Here is a 21747-nt window from a genome sequence, read left to right as displayed (position 1 = left end):
CTGCTAGGGTCCCCTAGGGTCCCAAAGTGCACCTTCCTGGAGCAGAATTAAGCTTTTGGGTGGAGAACCAAGGAGGGGTTTGAGCAGAACTCTGACAGAAAGGGACGGGTACTCTAGGACATATAAACCAACAGTCATATTCACATCTGACTGCCACAGAAAGAGCCTGGTGGCTCAGAGACTGCCAAGCTACTGCACAGACACTGTGTGATTTAATTCAACGATGTTGGTAGCAATGGACTCCAGGGAGGCGCATGGAGAACATTCCAACATGAAGCAACGGGAATGGCTGATTGGCTTTGTGCTAAAGAAGAGAACAGGAAGTCACCTCTTCCCCCATCCTTTCAGGGATGACAGCTTGCTTCCCACACCACTTGAAAAGAAAGGCAAGAGTGGAAGAATCCAAGAAGATCTTCTACCTCAGCCACCCAGCCTGGCCCCTGTGCCCATCTGCACCTCCAGGCACCACTCCAGTGCTCACATCTCCCTCTCCATTCTGCTGAATCATCCCCGATAGCACAATTTCCTGCTATTTCTTCTATCATTAAAAATAAAAGAGGAAAAACATCTCTCTCTTGACTCCAGTTTCTCCTCCGGCTACCATCCCATTTCTCTGCTCCACTTTATACCAAAACTCCTCAAAAAAGTTGACTTTACTCACTGTTTTCCACCCTCTCTTGAGCCCATTTAAATCAGACTTCTTCTCTTCTATCTTAAAAATTCTCCTACACGTCCTTAAAGCAAGCCTTGGGGTCCTCCGTAACTGCTCTGCCCCCTCTTCTCACAAGTCTCTCCCTCACTCCCTCTCACACAGGCGTGCTCCTCTACGGTCTTGGCAGCCACAGATCCCTGTGGTCTAGAACATTCTTCCCTCAGATATGTCTTGTGTTCGACTCCTTGAGGTTACTGCTTAACTGTTATCTTCTGAGTGAAGCTTTCCTTATCAGCCCTACTTAAAACTGTAGCTTGGCCTCTTCAAAACTTCTCTTTTCTGTGAAGCAATCAATCTTCTGACATAGTGGTTTGACTTGTTTATTGGCTGGCTCCCCTCAATGAAATGAAAAAATTCCATGATGGTAGGGATTTTGTGCTTGTTGTCCACTGCTATATCCCTGGCACCAACAACAGTACCTGTTACATAGTGTGTGCTCCACAAATATTTGTTAAATAAATGAATGGCTGGGACAAGCTTTATTTCAAATCTCTTCTATAGGTCAATCTCAATTATACACAACAGTTTATTTCTCACAGATCTGGGGGCTAGAAGTCTTAGATCAAGGTGCCAACATGTCAGGTTCCGGTGAAGCTGCTTGCTCTTCCTTCCTGCCAGATTATTCCCTTCTCGGGTATCTTTTTCATATGGCTGAAATGGGCCTCAAAAGCTCTCTTTGTAAAAGGGCACTAATGCCACTCATGAGGGTTCTATCCTCATGACCCAAGTTCTCTCCAAAGACCCCATGTCCTGATACCATCACATTGAGGGTTAGAACGTTACTATATGAATTTTGAGAAGCCACAGACATTTGGCCCAGAGCAAGAAGCAAAGAGAAGGGAGCAAGCCTGGAAATCTCCATAAAACAATGATATCCAGGCTTTAGTTTTAAATAGCTGTTAAAATTGGGGTGATAATATTTACTTGGCGGGGGGGGGGGGCGCTGTGATTTGAACACATAGGAAGTATCCAGCATAGGCCTGTCATAGAATAAACAATAGATGCAGGGTCCTGTTCCAAGTGCTAGTCATACATTTTTAAAATACAGGCAGGGCCACATTTCTTTTGGTCAATGATAGACTGCACGTATGATGGTGGTCCCACAGGGTTGCATCACTCTTGACATCACAGTCCCCTTAGTTTGTGTAAATACACTCTGACGTCCCCACAATGACAAAAGTGCCTAATGCACCGCTGAAAGCATATCCTATTGTTAAGCAAGGGATGACCGGACATGTTGAGGACTCACAGGTACAAAGCACTATGCCATGCATGGAGGAAATAAAAATGAACAAAACAGACACAATGCCTGCTCTCACAATGCTTACATTATAGAGGAAGAATCAAAAAAAAATGAGTTCAGCATGGTAATGCTCACCTTGGATCCCTGCCCTCTGGGAGGCTGAGGCAAAAAGATCTCTAATTTGAGCCCAGCCTGGGTAACGTAGCAAGACCTTGTCTCAAAAAATAATAATAATAATAAAATAAAACAAGGTCTGGGGGTTGCAGCGAAGTATGAAGGCCCTGGTTTCAATCCCAAGAATTAATGAGAGAGAGAGAGAGAGAGAGAGAAGAAAAACACTCAACAAATGTTATTTATAATAAAAATAGAATAAAATTAGCATCAAATATCTGCTGATAAATAACTCCACTGCATTTTTCCTAAATTATATTTCTTTTTTCCTTTTTTCAAGTCCTAGTACTTTTCCCTTTTAGTCTAATTAGGGTGATGCCCATGGTTTGTGACTGTCTGCAGTAGATAAATGGTGCAAAGGAACAAGCGAGTATCATTAGCTTCGGCGCCCTTAGCTTTATCCCAAGGAGGCTCCTCTGAAAATTTCCATAAATGATAATTCAAGAAGCTATTCCAAAGGCACTAACAGTATCTCAACAGTTTGAAATCGGTGAGGGTGGGGTTATTGTATGTTTTACTGTACCAGTGTAGAGACAAAAACTTAAAAGACAATGACTCCTGAGAGTTAGGTCCACCAAGAAAGGAACCAGGGAGTTATTTGAAATGTGGGGCTGCTTTCTACACAATTGCTCAGCTCAATCCAAATGCCCAGAGTCACCAATAAAACACCCCTGCCACGGGGTTGGAAATTCCAGCCCACCTGAGAATTGAATAACCCTACCAGAGAACATAAATACCAATAAGGTCAAAACTCAAGAAAAAAATCCCAGCTAGAATGCAAAACCAGCTATAGTAATAAAAGGCATAGCCAGGGCTATCTCCCCTACAGAGTTTAACAAGCAAGCAAGTTACTCATCCAAATAAGAATAATCTATAAAATGAGGTATTCTCACTTCTTCAAATCCTACCGAGACTATATCAAATTACATATGCATTATTAAATAGGAGAAGGAAGAATAGGATGCTGTTAAATAATGAGAACACCAAATGTTCCTAGGCACTGGGGCATTGCAATCTCTGTTGTGAAGAAAAAATCGTATCAAGCATTACCACCAGATGCTGTTATGCCAAAAGAAAATCTATGAGGTTCTAAAGTGGCAGTCTTGTTCAGAAGCCATCATGAGTATGCTCAGTAATATAAAAGAATTACAAATGCATCATGTGACATACATAAGACCCAACACACTTATAAACATGTTATGACCTGAGCTCAGCATACTGAAAAAATTTGGCATCTTCAAAACTTACCAAATAAACCCAAAGCATAGACCAAAAGATGCTCCTAGTTACAGAGATCCAACTGTCTCATAAAGAGCTACAAATTAGAAGCCAAGATTTTAACAGTTTAATGTAAAACCTATAATTAGATGCAGGGTCACCTAAAAATTACCATACTATCACAGTAAGTCAGAATAAGTGTCTGTCTCCTAAGACCACTGAAATATAATGAATTATTTCTTGAGTGTTGTAAATTTGGAGGAGACTAACTTGGAAGGGAGCCTTGGAGAACAGGCCGGGTGAAACATTCATGCAGGGAGAAATCAGACAGACTGGAATCTAAATCAGAGCCCCACTATCTGCAAGTGATGTTTAATTCTCTCATCTGTAATATGAATATAATAATACTACCTCCTCGGAATAAAAATTAAAGAATCTAAATATAGTTTCAGCACAATATTACTAATGTCACTTCCATATCTTCCAGATTTTATCTGCAAATATTCCTGCTCCAATCATAGCCCACACTGGCTAGCCTTCCGCCAACAGGTGAGGCTCCCTCTGTACTGACTGCACCTACTTTCCCTCTGCCCCTGCTCCCATCCTGCCTTTCCAGGTGTAGCTTTTCCAAGAGGCAAGCAGAGTGTTTCTCTGACAGATCGCGCCCATCAACAAACACCTCCGGAAACCCAGGGCCAGAGCTTTGCTAGGTACCCCTCTCTTCTCCTTTTGATAACAACTGTTTTTAACACATTTTGTCATATTTGTAGCAACTCTTTTTAGTTATAGATCCTAAAACAAAGAAACCCCTGAGGTTTCACAGGCAAGATCAAAAAAAGAAAAAGGAGAACACACCCCAGAAGAATCACATTCTTTGATCAGAGCTGGTCACCTGGCATGACCACATAACGGAGGTTTTGCTGTTGTTTCCTGAGTATGACGAGCTCATTTTGATTTCTGACTAGCAGTGAAACCTACAAAGTCATGTTTACTGACTGCACCCAACTGAACACTGCTCTCCAACCCTCCTTTCTGTTTCCCTTAGTGGCTGGTCCTCTCGTTCACACACCTCTAGAAACCCCTAGCCTAACACCCTTGGCTGTGTTCCTAACTCCCTGCTTCATTAAGAAATCCTCTCACACCCAGTAAGAACTCCTTCAACCTCTACCCTGTCAACCCACCACCTCCGCTCCGGGTCCAGTCTTCCTTCCTTCCTTCCTTCCTTGCTTGCTTCCTTCCTTGTTTCCTTCCTTCCTTCCTCTAGGCCCTTGCAGCAGGGTTCTACTTTTCTGAATAAAGCTAATGCCCCTGTGCCTTAGTCTCTGCCTTTTTTCTCCTCAATGTCCTTATTCTATCAAAAATCCCCCTCTCCTATCTCTAAGCGCTCCCTCTCTACTGGCTGTTCCCATTTAATGTACAAATATGTTCCTTTTCTTCCACTAAAAACACACAAACAAAGCAAAGGACCTTCCAGAACCCCTCCCAGAACCCTTGTGCTCCCCATTTCCTTCTAGCTTCTCCACCTCTCTTTCTTATCACTGCTGAACCTCCTGCAAGGCAACTCTCTACTCAGTGGGTCTCTGTAGGTCCAGCTCAGTACTCCGCTCTCCTCTAGGCATTTCCAAGGTCACAAAGCCACTCATTCAGCAAACAGACACTAAGTTCCTGCTATGCACCAGACACTGAGGATTTTATTAGTGAACAAAGTAATGGTCCTTTGCACTCATCAGGCTTACATTTTGTCAGGAGAAACAGATTAGTAATTAAGAAATACAAAAAACTGTAATGTATACAGATAGTGCGAAGTGTTTCAGAATTTAAAAAACGCATCTGCAGAGGTGATGAGAGAACTGGGAGGAGGAAGTTTTTACATAGAATGGTCAGGGTGAGCCTTGCTGAAAAGACAGATGCATAAGGACTTAAAGGAGGTGAGGGGTTGGTAGTCAGACATCTGGAGGGGCAATTTAAAAAGGGAAACAGCTAGAGAAAGGCTCGGCTGTGTCACAGCAAAAACGCCAGTGACAATGCCCATCCCCCTGCCAAATGCCCATCCTCACCCCAGGTGACCTCTCTGACCTTTGACTGCTACTCACCCTGAAAGCTCCCTTGCCTTGGCTTTGCATGTCCCCCTCTCATCTGCTGTGTGTCCAACCTCTCAGGCCGTGTCCCCACCTCCTTCACATTCTGCTCTTCCTGTCTGCTCTCATGACAGTCATAGGGCTTGTCGCATACTCCATGCCTCTTCATCCTGAGTACAGAGTTGCTGGAACACACTTCCCCATCCCTTTGAAGGTAGGCAAGGCCGTGCAACTTCAGCAACAAAATGTCAGAGACGTGATATGCGTCACTTTCTAGTTAGCAGCTTTATGAGCCAGTGCATGATCTACCACATCTTTATCTCACTGGAAAAATGGAAACAATAAACCTACCTCATTAGGTGGTTGTAAGTTTACATTCACAAAGCATTTGTAAGAGTAGCTGGTGTGCAATTCTTTCACTGGAGTTGTCATAATAGTTAAATAAGAGAACCCATGTAATGCCCTTAGCATGACACAAACACATGCAAGCCCATGCACGTGTGGTCTGGCAAGGCTGTGCCCACAAACCTTCAGGACAAGCCTCTCAGTAGAGCTCCCCCAGAAGTAGCACTGGCATTCTGCTGCCTTGGAAACAGTCATGGAAGTTGGGTCAAGGTGGAAATTCCAGCCCAATGAGAGGCAGCCAAGTGCTCAACGTCACTCAACTCCATAGCATGAGCAAGAAAGAGTCTTTCCTGTGTGTTAAAAAAACCCGAGGCTTATTTGTTACTGCTCTATAGCCCTAGCATGTTTCGACTGGTACAATTTTCAAAATGTTGGAGCTATTCAGGAGGTTACCCTGAGGTCTATACACCACATAACTCCCTGCGTGACTTCAATATATTGATGACTAAGGTACAGCTCTCTCCTGAGGGCCTCCTGGGGATACACAAGTGTATATAGGTAGCTCTACCAAGCTATCACCCAGGCAGACTCCGTCATTCCAAAGCAAGCTTTTCTTCTAACCCACGCCTCCTTAGATTTCCCTGTCTGTGTGAAGGCATTGTGATCTGTCTAAGAAACCAGGAGACTCTGAACTCCCTTCCCCATCCATCCCTCATGCCCAACCTCCACTGCCTTTCTTTGATACCTGTCCCCTCCTCTGTTCTCACCACCCAATCCCAAGCCTTGGTCATATCTACTTTCACATATGAGTTGCAAACAGTCACTCTCCTGCCTCCATGTAGGCGCCTTTTAAGAACATGGCTATTATCATTTCACTTCCTTCTTTAAGTCCTTTCCACCAGCAGCCCTCAGCTCTCCAGATAAAGCTGAACCTCTTTCTTCTGACCTCGAAGACACTTTATTATCTAACACCTGCCCACATTTCCAACCTCAGATTTTTGCCTTTTAGCTGTCTCTCAAAAGCAGGTGCTAGCTATTAATTATTACTGTGTATAGCAACAGTAACAATAATATTACAGATTTCACTGTTCTATATTATAATCTCTCATATATTTACTGAACTCTTTCAATGGACTGTAAAGAGGATAACAGAGCGGTGGTCTCATTCATCTGTCATCTTAGTACCTAGTAAGCACTTAAAACATAGGGATAGCTATTCAGTAAATGTTTGCTGAACAAGTGATAGGCTGCTTGAATGAATGAATAAATGAATGAAATGAATTATTACATAAATGCACACATAAAATCAATAGATAAGTGAAAGAATGAATTCTAACACTTCAAAGAGAAGACCTACATTTTCTTCCTAAGCCAGAAAAGTATAATACAGGGTGGGTGTTATTTACATTTTCATTTTATTCCTTTACCTCATTTCTTCAAGTCACACTGCCAAAGGCATTCTGAAAGGGTTTATCCACTAAAATCAAACAAGTTATGACATTCCCAAATCATCCCCTGCATACTAGCTAAAAGACCGCCATATTGGCCATGAGCGAGCCCACAGAACAGTCTACAATATACTGACTATGGAAATGGCAGCCTTTGTGGGAGTCAGGACAGAACAAAGAAAACAGGAAGAGTCCAAATAGCCAGGAGTTCCCGAGTGAGATAAAACAGGGGAAGATGTGCAACAGACTTTTCCATCTTTACTTTTTCCCATCAATTTTCCTGTTCCTTTCTTTTCATTTCTCTTCTTTAATTTACAGATTAAACTTTTTAAAATGTGTTTTAATTCCTCATAACTGACATCTATAGCAATGGAAGATGGTAAATATCAAAGGGATTATTTTCAAATAAACGTGCAAAAGAGCTTTTCAAATATTTTAATTATGGAAGATTCAGCATGCAGAACATAATGGCAAACCTTCATTCAGAGAAAGTTCAGGTTCAACCTAAGATTGACTCTGACCTGAATAGATAAGCATTTTCAGTACATCTGTAGTGCCGCCTGCTTCTGTTACTACACTGGACGGAGAATCAATCTTCAGCTGCTTCCCCATAAAATTTCTGCAGGTGATCTTAAAAAAAAAAGGTCAAAACAAATATTATTTAGTAAAGTTTGGCTTACTTAAAATATTTATCTCATTTTTCATTTGTCAAAATGAAGAGATACAAAACAACACTTCAAATAAAATCTGACAGAAAGCGTACACCACAAGAACTTTGGGGGGAAATCGAGGCTGTGTAATTTTTCATATTCCTTTTGTATAGAACAGCTGGAAGAGCATTAGGCAAATTATGCAGAGCAATTAGAATATAATTTCCTGGTATTTCATAAATCCGCAAATCTAAATATACCTTCTATTATGTAAGTTGAAACATATTTAAAATAGTGGCTGCTTTTGCAATGGCTGGTTTTCTTCAGCCTACACATAATTAAGGAAATTTTAACTTCCCAGATAAAGTTTTTGAAAACTAATTTCCTCTGTAGCATTTATTTTCTAATAGATATTTGAGCCCTCAAGTTGTAAAATACCTGAAAACAGAAAACTTTTGGACAGAAGGAAATCCTTTTAAAGAGAACCACTCTCTTCTATCTCTCCAATCCCACTCCTTGATCTAACCTGTCATTCAAAATCCAACCTTCCTTCTCAAGCAGGTCATTCTTCTTCATTTTCTTTTGTGGGTCCCTTCACAGTGAGACATAAACAGACTAATAAATCCCAAACTCCTCCCATGGTCTAACAAGGCCCAGTTGACCTGCTCCTTCCCCATTTATTAAACAAATCTTTATTGAACACTTACTCTGTGCCAAATGCTGAAGGGATAATACATATATCAGAGAATAAGATAAGCGAAAATTCCCACTTTATGGAATTTATTCTAGTAGAAGAAGAAAAATAAAATAATGAAGTGTGTTTATAGTAGAGTTATAGCTGCTATAGCAATAAATAGAACAAAGGTGCATATAACTTTCAACAGGGTGGTGAGGAAAGGCCTCCGTATGAAGGCAACAACCAGCAAAAATTTGAAATGTGAACAAAGTGGAAGAAACCCAGTGTGAGGCGGTGGGGGGGTGTGTTTCAAATGGCACAACAAATGCAAGACCTTGAGGCAGGTACATCCTAAAGGACAAGTTAAACAGAGCAGTTGAAACTTGAAGCCACAGGATGTGAGTCACCAGACACAACAGCAGTGTCTGCTAAGCGAGCTAAGTATACTCTACTAAGGTCAGATACTGTGAGTCAGGTGGGAAGACGCAGTGGGGATTTAAGCAGAGATGCGACATGGTGGAGCTTGGGTTTTTCTGTCTGCTCCACTGAAGAACAGACTCCAGCCTAGATGGCAGTGCAGGGTAATTAACCTGGGCAGATAAAACAATGATTGGCTCAGAGGGATGGTAGTAGTGAGCAAGGGTCAGGTTCTGACTGCATTTTGAGGGCAGGAGATCTGGAGGCTCATCCGTAGTATGGCACAAAACAAGAGAGGAGTCAGAGATGTCTCCCAGGTGTCTGGCCTCAGCAGCTAGAGGAATGGGGCTGTTGACAATGGAGGAGGGCTTGGCAGGACAGGCTTCTTAGAGACGCACTAACTTTGAACAGTATATTCATGCCAAAGAGATGATACTGACAAGGCAGCATGGTAGTTTTTCAGAGATCAACTTGATTAGAGCTAATCTATGAGAAAGAAAGGGAGGGAAGCATCCATTTTGCAGCATATCCACACTTTATCCCAGTTTTTCAACCAAACACTAACCTAGGCACTGCTGTGAAAAGGTTTTGCAGATGCTAACTAAAGTTCTCAATGAACTGATTTAAACTGGGGAGATCACCCTCGGTGGGCCTGGCCTAATCAGGTGAGTCCTGAACACAACAGTGGTCTCTAGGGTTCCACACAGCCAACAGCAGGCAGGCCTCCAGTTGCCCTCTCTTCCTGGTTCGGCTGTGGATAACAGCTTCTGTCCATGCCTGTGGGGCTCCTGACGGCCTCCCCTTGGTCTTGCTTAGCCAGCACTCACAATTATGTAAACCAATTCCTTGCAATAAATCCAGAGACAGAGACAGAGAGGAATCTTGCTAATCCTGCTTCTCCAGTTGAAGCCTCACTGGTGGAGGCACGCATGAGCTATTCCAACCCAACACTCAGGAGAAAGGTCCATAGTAGAGATGTAATTGACAGTCGTTGTCATAAAGATACACTTAGAGCCACTCAGCTAGCTTGCTGAGCGAGAACATGTGGATAAGAAGGCAGGAGGTCTGAGAGCAGAGTGAGGGCACACTAACACCAAGACCCTGGTAGAAGAGGAAGTCACAACAATGAAGGCCAGAAGGCACAGCGCCTCTCTGGATCCTGTCGCTTCTCTGCTCCATCCCACACCTTCTTGCTGTCCCACCTCAGGACCCTTCCCCTTGGTCTCCCTGGGACTGGACAGCTGTTTCTCCAGACCACTGTATGGCTGCCCCTTCTCAGTAGGCATCGCCCCGTCCAAGAGGACTTGCTGAACTTTCCACCTCCTGCCCCAGCCCACCTATTTCCCACTGATTGATTTCATTTCTTTAGAGAACTTATGATGATCACAAAGCTTTCCATTTACCTGCCTACAAGTCTGTTATCTGGCCCCATCGCCAACCTCTGACAGTAAACTGCACAAAGCAGGAACTCAGCTGTATACTCACCACATGGAGCATGCAGGGGGCAAGGCCTCCACTGGGCCGGAAGAGGGAGAAAATGGAAGGAGGCAGCACTGCAAGCCCACAGCAGGGACTGAATTCCAGCCCCACGTACTCCAGGGGCCAAGGGGCAGGACACAGACAGCACAGCCATATGCACTGGCTCTGATCAGGCAGGCATTCCATGGCTGTTAGAATAGTGGGAATGTTAACTTATCTCTTTTCTCTATCTGAGTCAAGCTGGGCACTTTTGCCTTCATGGGCCTATGCCTCCAATTTAAAAAATATCAAACATATTTTATGATTGTTTCGATAGAAGTATAAAATTACTAATTGTAAAAATTAAAACATTTTCTTTAACCTACATGTTACTTTCTTCTCATTTGAAAAGCAATGAAAACATTTATAGAGGACCCCTAAAAATATTGTGGGCTCTAGGCACTGTCCCAATTCTGCCTCATGGTTAGCCCAGACCTGAATATGAGCTTCTGGTAGGCGAGGACTTCATTACTGTTAACCCTCTGTCTGAAAAACACTGGTAGTAGTAAGTTTTCAAAAATGTCCATTGATTTGAATGATAAATGCCTCATTAAAAGTAATACTTTTCTGATTCCTAAATCTTTGTTTTTATATGCATACCAATAAGAAATGCACAACTGCATGAGTAACAGAGCTGAGCTTACCTTCTCTCCATATTCAGCCTCATACCTTGCACAAGGTTGTTGGGTAACATCTGGGCCCTTGAACTTCTGTATTCTCAGAAGAAGCTGACGCTGGGCATACACCAGGAGCGGTGTCACCTGTTCTGTGTATCTCTCACTAGGCAGGGGTAAAGAATGCATTAAAAAGCAAACGCTGGCTAAAATACTTTCTGTGTGACGAAGTCTGTTACTTAGAATGGCAGCAGTACTTACTGTGAAATCGTATTGAACTGAATAGCAAGTGACACTAGAGCTTCCCATTTTTCCACTTGATATAAAACTTCCAGAGATTTTAGCACAAAGTCATGGATCCATTTCAAATCAACCACATTTACATCGTCCAAAGGATCCTCAAAACTAAAGCTAGATCCACCGTTATCAGATTTGATATTCCCGTAACAGCTTGGAACACTGAACTCTCCTTTGTCTTCAACAGACTGCAAATGGCACATTAAAAAAAATTTGATTAATTTCCGATTTTACTACCTACTTTTTTTCTGAAAAGATGAATATTATAGCATGAAAAAGAACTGAACAAAAAAGATAATGTTACCTGTGTTTTTATTCTGCAAATCAAAGCTTGACAATTTAGGTGGTGCTATCCAATAGAAGCTTCTATGAGGATGAAAACGTATTTGCGGTGTTTGATATAGCTCTATATAGCCACTAGACACATGTGGCCGCAGAACTTGGAATGTGATGAGTACAGCTGAACTCTTAATTTTATTTAATTTTAAGTATTTCAAGCTTAAGTTTAATCACATATGGCTAATGTTCACTATATTAGAAAGTACAGTTTGAGGCCTATACTTTATATATAGTTGCTACCTATTTATGTAGTGGTATTAAACCAATATGCCAAAGCTTTTGGGAAAAACAAGTTCCAGTATATATAAATAATGAAGTTCCCTAACAACTTGATTACATCGACTAATGTGCATAATTGTATGTCCATTTCCTTGAGAAGAGGAAGCCTTCTAAACCCTCATTTTGCCTGAATTATTGGGACTGGTAGCCACTCTTTTAACTATAATATTGTGCTCGTTTCCCATGTGTCCCTGATGCATTTATCTAATCTAAAAATTTCTGAGTCAAAGTAAAGCTTTATAGATCCGAGTGAGGGTCAGTTTATAGCTCAAAACAGTTGAGCAACTCAAGTCCTGATTCTCCTATCCTGCTGAAATCCTTCTTCCTATCCCATTAAGGGAGAGGAAAGGGATTAACAAAAGTAGAGGCTAAGTAAGATTCATAACCCTTAAAGTTAGAAGACCTTGGAAGCTGGGCATGGGAGCACATGACTATAATCCTAACACTTGGGAGGCTGAGGCAGGAGGACTGCCGTTGAGGCCAGCCTGGGCTACATAGTGAGTTCAAGACCGGCCTGAATTACACAGCAAGACCCTGTCTCAAAAAAAAAAAACCTTGGAAGGCATCAGGCTGTGAAATACAATTGCATACCTGAGGTCAGGCTGCCCAGGGCTAACAGCTGCAGCACTTGTTCCCTAGCATGGTGCCCTGCCCACCTGATATGCTTTGTAAGTTAGGTGACCTTTTATTGATATTGCGGGCTCAACCCCTAAGCCGCCAACTCTGCAGGAAGGCCTCAGCAGCACAGGCCGCACAGGGGGTGCCCTCCATGTCTCTGCCTAAGGCCTCCAAGTGGAGCTGCCCCTGGCCTTCACTCCTCTCGGGGATTGTGCAAGAGAGCAAACCTACCTCACCTGGCCCTTCCCAGGTGACTGCTCTGCCAGAGGCTGCCTACCCGCAGGATCACACGATCACATTCCCTGGTCCCTCCCTATCATTAAGGAGAGAGATTTCTGCTGTTAGTCATGCCTGTGCCATGAAGGAAGTTCTTTTCTGGGGTGAAGAAAAAGGGGGTCCCCTCTAGTCACTACTTCTTCCAGTACAGAGTTCATCAACAGCAAAGCCGACGTGTTCCCTCCAACTGTCTCAGCACCCAGCTCTCAACTGATCCCAACCCGAGAGGGGAAAAGAGTATTTACTACTGACTTCCTCATTTTAGCAACATTACCTGAAAGCATTGAGGAAAAAAAGTTTGAGATTTGAAATAGCACATGAAAATTGAGATTTCTGGCACAGTCATGGACAGACTCTAAAATGCTGAAGATTTAGTAGGGGCCATGCGTAATTCTTTAAAACTTTGTATTAACAAAAATTTCTAACACCTTTCAAAAGTAAAGAAAAGAATATAATGAGGCCAATGCCCTCACCACCAGCTTCGACAATGCTCAACTCTTGGGACATACACACTTACTCTATTACTTTAAATTACAGCCCAGAAATTATATTAATCAATCTATAAATATTGCAATATATTTCTCCAAAAAGATAAGAATTCAGTTTACAAAAACATAACCATATTATAATCCTACTAAAAAAGAGGTTAGCAAAAATCCTATAAAATCATTATTGAATAGCCACTGAATAGTGTTCTCATTTCCCTTATTATCTCATAAATTTATGTTTTACAGTGTTTTAGGTCAAAATGGGATGAAAACAGGGCCCAAACATTGCAATTTCCTGTGTTCTTGTCTTTTACATCTATAGGTTCTATCTCCCCTTTTATATTCCATTGTTTTCTTTTTTTTTTTTCTTTTTTACTGAAGAAACATGTTTCTCTGTCCGGTAACATTCCCATAGTCTGTATTTTGCTGATCGTATTTCTAAGATTTTATTGAAAATATTCCTTTGTTGACTATACCTGCTGTAAATTTTAGATCCAAATGGTGATTTGATTCCAATTTGACCTTTTTTTTCTGGTAAGTACACATAAATGCCGTTCATCCTCCAATTCACTCATTACCAATCACAAAATCCTGATGTCCTAATTCCAACATCCTTTCATCATTTATTACCTCAGTACTTGTAAGGAAAAAAAATCTCCTTCATTAACTATGTGAGACAGTTAATGTAAGTTAGGTAATCAACCTTTTCCTTCAGTGAAAAACAGTGTTGAAAGACCATGATGGAGTTGCTAAGTTGTCAGTCTTCTTTGATCTCTTTGAATTGTGCTGTCTCCTCTGTTTAAAAAAGAAACTGTTGTATGTATGGTTCCATTTTTATATTCTCTATCTGTTCCCCACTGATGAATCTCTCTTTATGGTGATACTGCCCTAATTATTATGGCCTTGAAATCACAAAGTGAGCCCTCCAAATTTGTTCCTTTTAAAGATTTGTTTGATCATTTACAACTCTTCTCATTTGCTTATAAATTTTAGAAGGAACTATCAATGTATACAGCCAAAACTTCTGTTGTGATTTTCATTGGGATTTCACTGAATCCGTCAATCAAGTTGGGAATAACTGATATCTTACTAGGTCTTCCTACTTGTGAACATTATATATCTCATTTATTTAGGCCTTCTTTAGTTTTTACTGTAATGTGCTATAGTTTTTAATATGAAAATCCTGCACAAGCTTCACTAGGTATATTCCTAGATATATGATATTTTGGATTATATTTTTGGGGAGGGTTTTGGTACTGGGGATTGAACACGGGAACTTGTGCTTGCAAGGCAGGCGGTGGAACCACTGAGCTAAATCCTCGGCCACTGGATTATATTTTAAGTGAAATTATGTTTAAATTTTCACTTTCTAATTGTTTTGTGCTGGTATATACAAATATAATTTTCAAATGTTGATCTTGTACCTTTATTAGTTCTAATCGTTGTTTTATAGAGTCCTGAGAGAGAAGTGGGGATTCACTATATAAAACAATCATGTTGTCCACAAATAAAAAGTTTTATTCATTCCTTTCTAATCTGTGTTTCTTTTGTTTCTTTATTTTGTCTAATCCATACTGGCTAAGAACTGTAGTACAATGTTGGATAAAAGAGGAATGAACAGACATCCTTACTCTGTTCCAAATCTTAGGGGAAAGAATGCAATATCTGCCATTAAGCGCACTGACACCTGTAGATATCTCTTTTTCAAGTTGAGAAAGCTGATTTCTTTTCAATTTAATTTTTAACTGACACATAAAAGTTGTATCTATTAATGGGGTACCACAACATGTCTCATACATATATACACTGCATAATGTTTAAGTCACATTAAATATTTTTGTCTCCACAAACATCATTTATGGTGAACGTTTTCAAACCCATTTCCTGTAGCCTTTTGAAATGTGTAGTACACTCCTGTTATCTAGAGTTCACGTACTGTGCGATAGCACACTAGAGCTTGCTCCTGAGACTTGGTGTACACTGACCAACATTTCTCCACCCCTCCCAAGAAAGATGTTGTCTATTCCTAGTTTGCTGAGGTTTTTTGGTTTTGGGGGTTTTTTTGTTGTTGTTTTTTTGTTTGTTTTTGGTACCAGGGATCAAACTCGGGTCCTTGCACTTGCGCAGCAGGCAGCAAAACCACTGAGCTAAATCCCCTGCCCAGGGGGGTTTTCTTGGTATCAGAGATCAAACTCAGGACTTTGCGCTTTCCAGGCAGGTGCAGTGTCACTGAGCTAAATCCCCAGCCCCGCTGAGAGTTTTTAACATCAATGGACACTGAATTTTTAAAATGCTTTTATTATACTTGACTCATGGCCATATGATTTTTCTCTTTCATCTTGTTAATACAGTGAATTGCACTGATTGTTTTTTAAAACTCAACCTTACATTTCCTGAATAAACCTTACTTGATCGCCATTTGCATGTTTTTATATTTTTGTGTATTAGATCATTATCTGCATATTGTGGGGATTGATTTGCTAACGTGGTATTGTCTGTGTTCGTGAGGGATATTGACTCACACTTTTTTTGTCAATATCTCTGTTAAATAAAGTTCAGCTGGCCTCATTTCTGAAAAAAATTGATGGAAGACATTTTATTTCTTTCCTGTATGTTTGCTAGAATTGCCCAGGGAAATATTCTGGGTTTGGAATATTCTTATGTAAAGATTACTATATAAATTCACTTTTTTTAGTACATTAAGGGTAATTCATATTTTCTATTTTTTCTTGTTTCAGATTTGTTAAGCTGTACTTTCCAATAAGTGTGTCCATTACCTCTAAGTTACCAAAGTTGTTAGTAAAAATTGATCACAGTATTCCCTTATTTTTCATTTACTATCTATAGGATCTATAGTTACATTTACCTTTAATTTCTGGTACTAGGAATTTGTTGTGGGCTTTTTTTTTTTTTTTTGCTGTTGTTGTTTTGTTTTTGTTTGAGGGTGGGTGTTTGTTTTGTTTCATGTTTTTTGTGACAGGGTCTCACTATGTAGTCCAGGCTGGCCTTGAACACACTGTATAGTCCAGACTGGCCTCAAACTTGCAGCAATCCTCTTGCCTTAGCCTTCCGAGGGCTAGGATAACAGGCCTGGGCCACCACACTCAACATCAGGAATTTGTGGTTTTTTATTTTTGTTTTTTATCATTATTCTTAGCAGTAATCCATTTTAATAATCCTTTCAAAATATTTATTTTTGACCTTATTAATTTTTTCTTTTGGGTTTCTTTTTGTTTTGCTTTATATCTAACTGGTTTCTGCTCTTACCATTTTCTTCATGTTTTTCTTATGCCCTTTCTTCTTCTTCTTCTTCTTTTTTTTTTTTTTTTTTGGTACTGGAGATAGAACTCGGGACCTTTCGCTTTCAAGGCAGGCAGCAGCACCACTGAGCTAAATCCCCAGCCCGCCCTTTCTTCTTTCTACTTACACTGAAGTTAATTTCTTCTTTTTCTAGCTCCTATAGGTGGGTGCTTTCTTCTTTTCTATCAGGCATTTAAATCTGTGCCTTTTCTCCTCTGCACAGATTTATCTGAGTCCCAAAAATACTAGCATTCTAACATCAGCTTTAAACATTTTCTAACTTCTCTTGTGTTCTGTTCTCTAGCTTATGGCTTACTTAAAATTGCATTGTTTAATTTCCTGATATTTGGAGACTGTTCTCCGTACATCTGTTGGTACTTGAATTCTGTCTTCACCAAAGAGCAGGCCCTTCTAAATTCTATTAAGACTCGCCTTTGGCCTTGTGGGCCATCCGCTGGGGGAAGGCACATGTGCTCGCGCCCCCTGTCGGTCCCCCAGGGGTGTGCACTCCAGTTCTGAAGCTGCCCAGAGTCAAGGTCAGACACCTGTGGGTGCATGGGCTCCCCCTCCACGAAACTGCCCAGCCCGGGGTCTCAGGGTCACTCGCTCTCCGACTGCCCAGCCAGGAACTCGGGTGGGAACTCTCTAGGGTGACTGAACTCACTGAAAGCCTGCACTGTGCACTGCGATCACAGATTTGTGACAAAAAACACAACCCACGAACAGCCACATGGAGAGGCCGACAGGGCGAGGTCTGGGCCAGTCCCAGACTCGGTTTCCCTTCCCTTTCCCTGGAATCAGGACCGAGCACCCTCTTGATATGCACCAGTGTGTTCAACAACCAGGAAGCTGCCCAAGCCCGCTTGTCCGGAGTATATTTTAAATTTCTGTTTTAGGGGCTTCCAGATCGCTGAGGTCCTGGAGAGTAGAGCGGGACACTCAGCTCCCCTCCCATACCCCTTGCCGTGTGCAGCTCTTCATCCGAATGGCCACTGTGTCTGCTGGGGAACAGGGCCCCTACCTAGCACTGTAAAAGCAAAACCATGGACAAAATCCTAATGGAGGCTACAGTTCAGAAACTAAAGGCTGATGAATTTAAAGTAGAAGTTTACAGGCAAGTTGGTATAACCAAACATATTTCATGTGGACTATTTTCCACAATGGCTGAATTAATGGACAGTTCTGCCAGTGTGGAAGAGTTGCCCTTCCTCTGCCTCCTGGCTAGGCCTTATTACCTTTTGTCTTTTTGATAATGTCTGTGCTAACTGACCTGAGCTGCTGTCTCAACCTGGTTCTGACTTGCATTTGCTGATGCATTCATCACTGATGAATAGTGATACTGAGCAAGCATTTTCATATACCTTTTGGGCATTTATGTTTTCTTCTGAATAATGTCTCTTTAGGTCTATGTCCCCTTTTTAATCAGGTAAGTTTTTTTTATTATTTGTTCATTGAGTTATTTAATTCACCTTGTCTTTTGTGCTATTATTGCCCTATATTTTCAAGTAGGAGTAAGGACTGACTGATAATCTGAACTATCTCTCTCTCGGAATCTGCCAGTGTTTCTCTACCATCAAAAAGATTGTTATGTAGATTAAATGCACTAAGGTTATTTTATGTAGGAGTTGAACTCAGTACATTTTATTTTCCTTTCTCATTAACAAATGCAATGTTCAAGCTAAAATATTTTTAAATATCTTACTATTTTGAACATGTATGCAAGCCGTATATTGTGAACAAAATAATAATAGCCAAGAAATTACACATACATACACACACACACACACACCTCCCAAATGGGAACCCAAGGAAATTACCAATTTCTACTTATTCCAAGCTACATGGAAAACATATTCTTAATTGAATACAATAAAAGTAATTGCCAGAATAGCTTTACCTTAATAGAACTGGTATTCTGTAGTTGTACTAACATGTCAATAAGTAATTCTGCTCCCAAATAGAATGGTAAGACAGAGGTACAGAGGAAACCATCCTGGCTTACAGGAAATGTCTTATACAAATCCACTGCCTGATTAAGAAGTATCTGCAGCTCCTGAGTGAAGTTCCAGAGGGCCCGACAGCAGTTCTGAAGCAGAGTCCAGTAGCCACCTCGATGGGCGAGAACCTATGACACAACATTCAAAAGGCCCCAAGGATCCAAAAGTTATAGATCTCTGAAAAACGTCAGCTTTCTGCAAATCTTATGTCAATAATAAAAATAACACCATCTATTATGTGCCATTTGTACGTGGCAGATTTATATGTGTGGTAAGATACTAACTTGCATTATCTCATTTGATTCCAATGATAACTCCCGGGACACAGTTGTGCATTCATACTCTACGCAGAGAGGAAGTGAAGGCATGTCCTAACTTGTCTGTGACCATCAATCTACTAAGTGGCAAAGCAGAACTTTCACCCCAGGGATCTGAGCAGGGACCTGAATATTGAATTGAATGAGTCACGAGGACGGGGTGGTGGGGATGTTGGGAAGAGAGCAGCAAGTACAAAGGACAGAGGGCAAACTGAAAGCTAAGGAGGGAAGAAGTCCCATGCCTTGAAGACAACAGAGCAGAGATGGAAGAAGAGCAGGAATATGAAAAGCTCAGTTCCACAGGTGGTCAGGGCTTAGCAATTCCAGGCCCCTGGGAGAAGGAATTGGTGGGAAGGAGAATAGGATTCCATATTCATGGTCAAAGGGCAATCTTTGGGTTTACATCACATTTTGTCAAAACACTTTGTCCACTCCATGGAGGATATGGAAGCATAAGTGTTCTTTTTCTTGTCTAAAAAGGATAGAGTTCTCCTTGCCTCTTCAGAGGTTGGAAATATATGCCCTTCCAGATTTCATTACAACTACTGACTCCAATTTCACATTTAACAATCCAGTACATAACATTTAGAAAGAAGAGAGAAAATCACTGGATTGAAGACGTAAGTGGCCAATAGAACCAAGTGGCTGGGACAGGGGCAGAGCTTTCTGTAGCCTACAATGATTTCAGCTTATGTTAGAATAGAGAGAAAAGCTGATATCTCAGGAGACATCAAGACCCCAGAAAGGAACCTTTGATCTCACAAGCGAGTTCCGCATCCTACATGTGGAACAAAAACAGCAGGGATGTATGCATAGTCACAGAACCTTCATGGTGAGGGACAAAGGGCATTCACTCTCTGAGATGGATGCATGGCAGATGACCAAAGAAGCACACTCCTCTCTGACAACTTAACCACAGTACTGTGGCAGGAGACAAACCGCCCAAGTGGCTGAGGCTAAATGCAGCAAGATGAGATCTCATCAAAACTCCAATTATGTATACCTAAGATACAACATATCTTACATGCCTGGTTCATGGGCTGAGATCTATGTCTACTATATGAGATACATTACCATTGCTCTCCTGCAGTATAAAAAGATTTTCATAAAATAATCCAGTCTCAAATTTGGTGCTCGGTCCTTTTCTTTGCCACTAACACCTGACTGAGAGTCAGAGTCATGAAATGTTTGTGCCTTGGACATATTTTCTTCACTGCTTTTGGAATTAGTAAATGTAGAAAATTCTGCAGCATCTACAGTTAAAAAAAAATAAGGTACAACATGATTAAAAACAAAGAATTAAGTCCCAGAAAACCCAATAGGTGAAAAGCATCAAATAAGTAAACCAGGTAACAAATATTTAAATTTGGAGAAAAAACAGAACCACCAGTATTTGGCCATCGGAAAATGTAGAGAGATGGAAAATGTAGAGACAAAGGCGAAGGCAAAAGGAATAATGTAGATGAAGGAATGAACATGTTTTGGGGGGAACAATGACAGGATCCCACTGCTCCTCATTTCCCCTCAAGCAGGCCATTACTGGGACACAGACACAGCATGTGAACAGCATCCTGAGTTGGGGGTGCAGGAACCCAGCCCTTTGTTGCCCTGTGGTGTGGCATCCAACAGGACCATTTCCCCTGCCATCAGCCTTCTCTTCCGATTCTGCATGAAATAACATGTCAATAGCAGAAGAGCCTATTGCCAATTTCATGATGGGTCATAAGCCAGGAGCCCATTTACAAAAAAGAAAAAGAACCTTCGGGAATACATATTATAATCTATATACAAAAACTAGATTCTATATCTATGGAATGTACTTTCAAATACTTCAATATGCATTGTATGGTGTACAGGTACCAGTTAAAACTAATCTATACCCTAGGAGCTATCAGAAATCATGCTAAGCATTCAACAGGAATCAGCACTACTGGGGTAGTGAACAAGCATACCAAGAACACTGACAAGCAATAAGTTGAACAATGTGTAAAATGATATTACTTTTAAAAGTCTATATAAGTGGGTTTATATTAGCAGAAAGATATTAGAAACAAAATTTTATTTGTGAAATGTGCAGCACTCAAGATAGATTACTGGTTAGGAATAGTGTCCAGGCTCTATTATCTTTGCAGGAAGGGGTATAAGGTCAGTGAAATTTGGCAAATGACAGTCATCAGTGCAGCACCCAGATAGAGACATCTGTTCTCTCACACGTCTCCACCACCCAGAGCCCACCACACTATAGCAGATAAAAACACTTCTTGGTGTGCTCATCATAATGTCATTGTACATGTCCTGGAGTGAGTTTCCATAGAAGGTGCTAGCTGGAGATCCAAGGACAAGAGGGGACTGCCCTGACTACCAAATAAGTTATTACGACTCTTTTTGTGCCTGTTTGTCTTGGTATGTTGGAGGAAATCTACTTAGAGAATTACTTCCACTAAAATATGACACCTGATACCAAGTCTTGACCAGCCTTGAACTACTGGAAGCTGCCAATATTTAACAAAAAAGCATTGCATTTGCTGAACAGCCAAATTGGTTTAGGTTGAAACAAAAAATAGATATTTCCAAATATATGATCCTATATAGATTTTTATATCAAATATAAAAATTTCCTTTAAAACATCAAAACTCAAAAACTCAACTAAATTGCTGGGTTTTGGGAAAATAACATGTGTACCTTTATAAGTCTGGTTTCTGTGGGGGGGGTTGTGACTGTGTGTGTGTGTGTGTGTGTGTGTGT

General features: G+C 41.0%; 1 protein-coding gene across 15 annotated transcripts in view; it reads right to left on the bottom strand.

Annotated features, from left to right (window-relative positions):
• The window catches only part of Cfap54 (cilia and flagella associated protein 54), a 338714-nt gene that overhangs the window by 161811 nt on the left and 155156 nt on the right, over window positions 1–21747 (bottom strand). For all 15 annotated transcript variants that reach the window (XM_087192632.1, XM_087192626.1, XM_087192630.1 and 12 more), the window contains 5 exons: window positions 20076–20254; window positions 18585–18812; window positions 11352–11575; window positions 11121–11256; window positions 7737–7845 (listed from right to left, as the gene is read on the bottom strand). In XM_087192632.1, the coding sequence (XP_087048758.1) occupies window positions 7737–7845; window positions 11121–11256; window positions 11352–11575; window positions 18585–18812; window positions 20076–20254 (876 nt within the window). The remainder of the gene's footprint in view (window positions 1–7736; window positions 7846–11120; window positions 11257–11351; window positions 11576–18584; window positions 18813–20075; window positions 20255–21747) is intronic.

This window comes from Heterocephalus glaber, unplaced genomic scaffold (genome assembly GCF_053883595.1).
Source record: "Heterocephalus glaber isolate CG9 unplaced genomic scaffold, H.glaber_assembly_v1.0 deba00001572, whole genome shotgun sequence".
Lineage (NCBI taxonomy): Eukaryota > Metazoa > Chordata > Mammalia > Rodentia > Bathyergidae > Heterocephalus > Heterocephalus glaber.
Note: the sequence above shows the minus strand (reverse complement) of the source record. Positions and strands in the feature narration are given on the sequence as shown.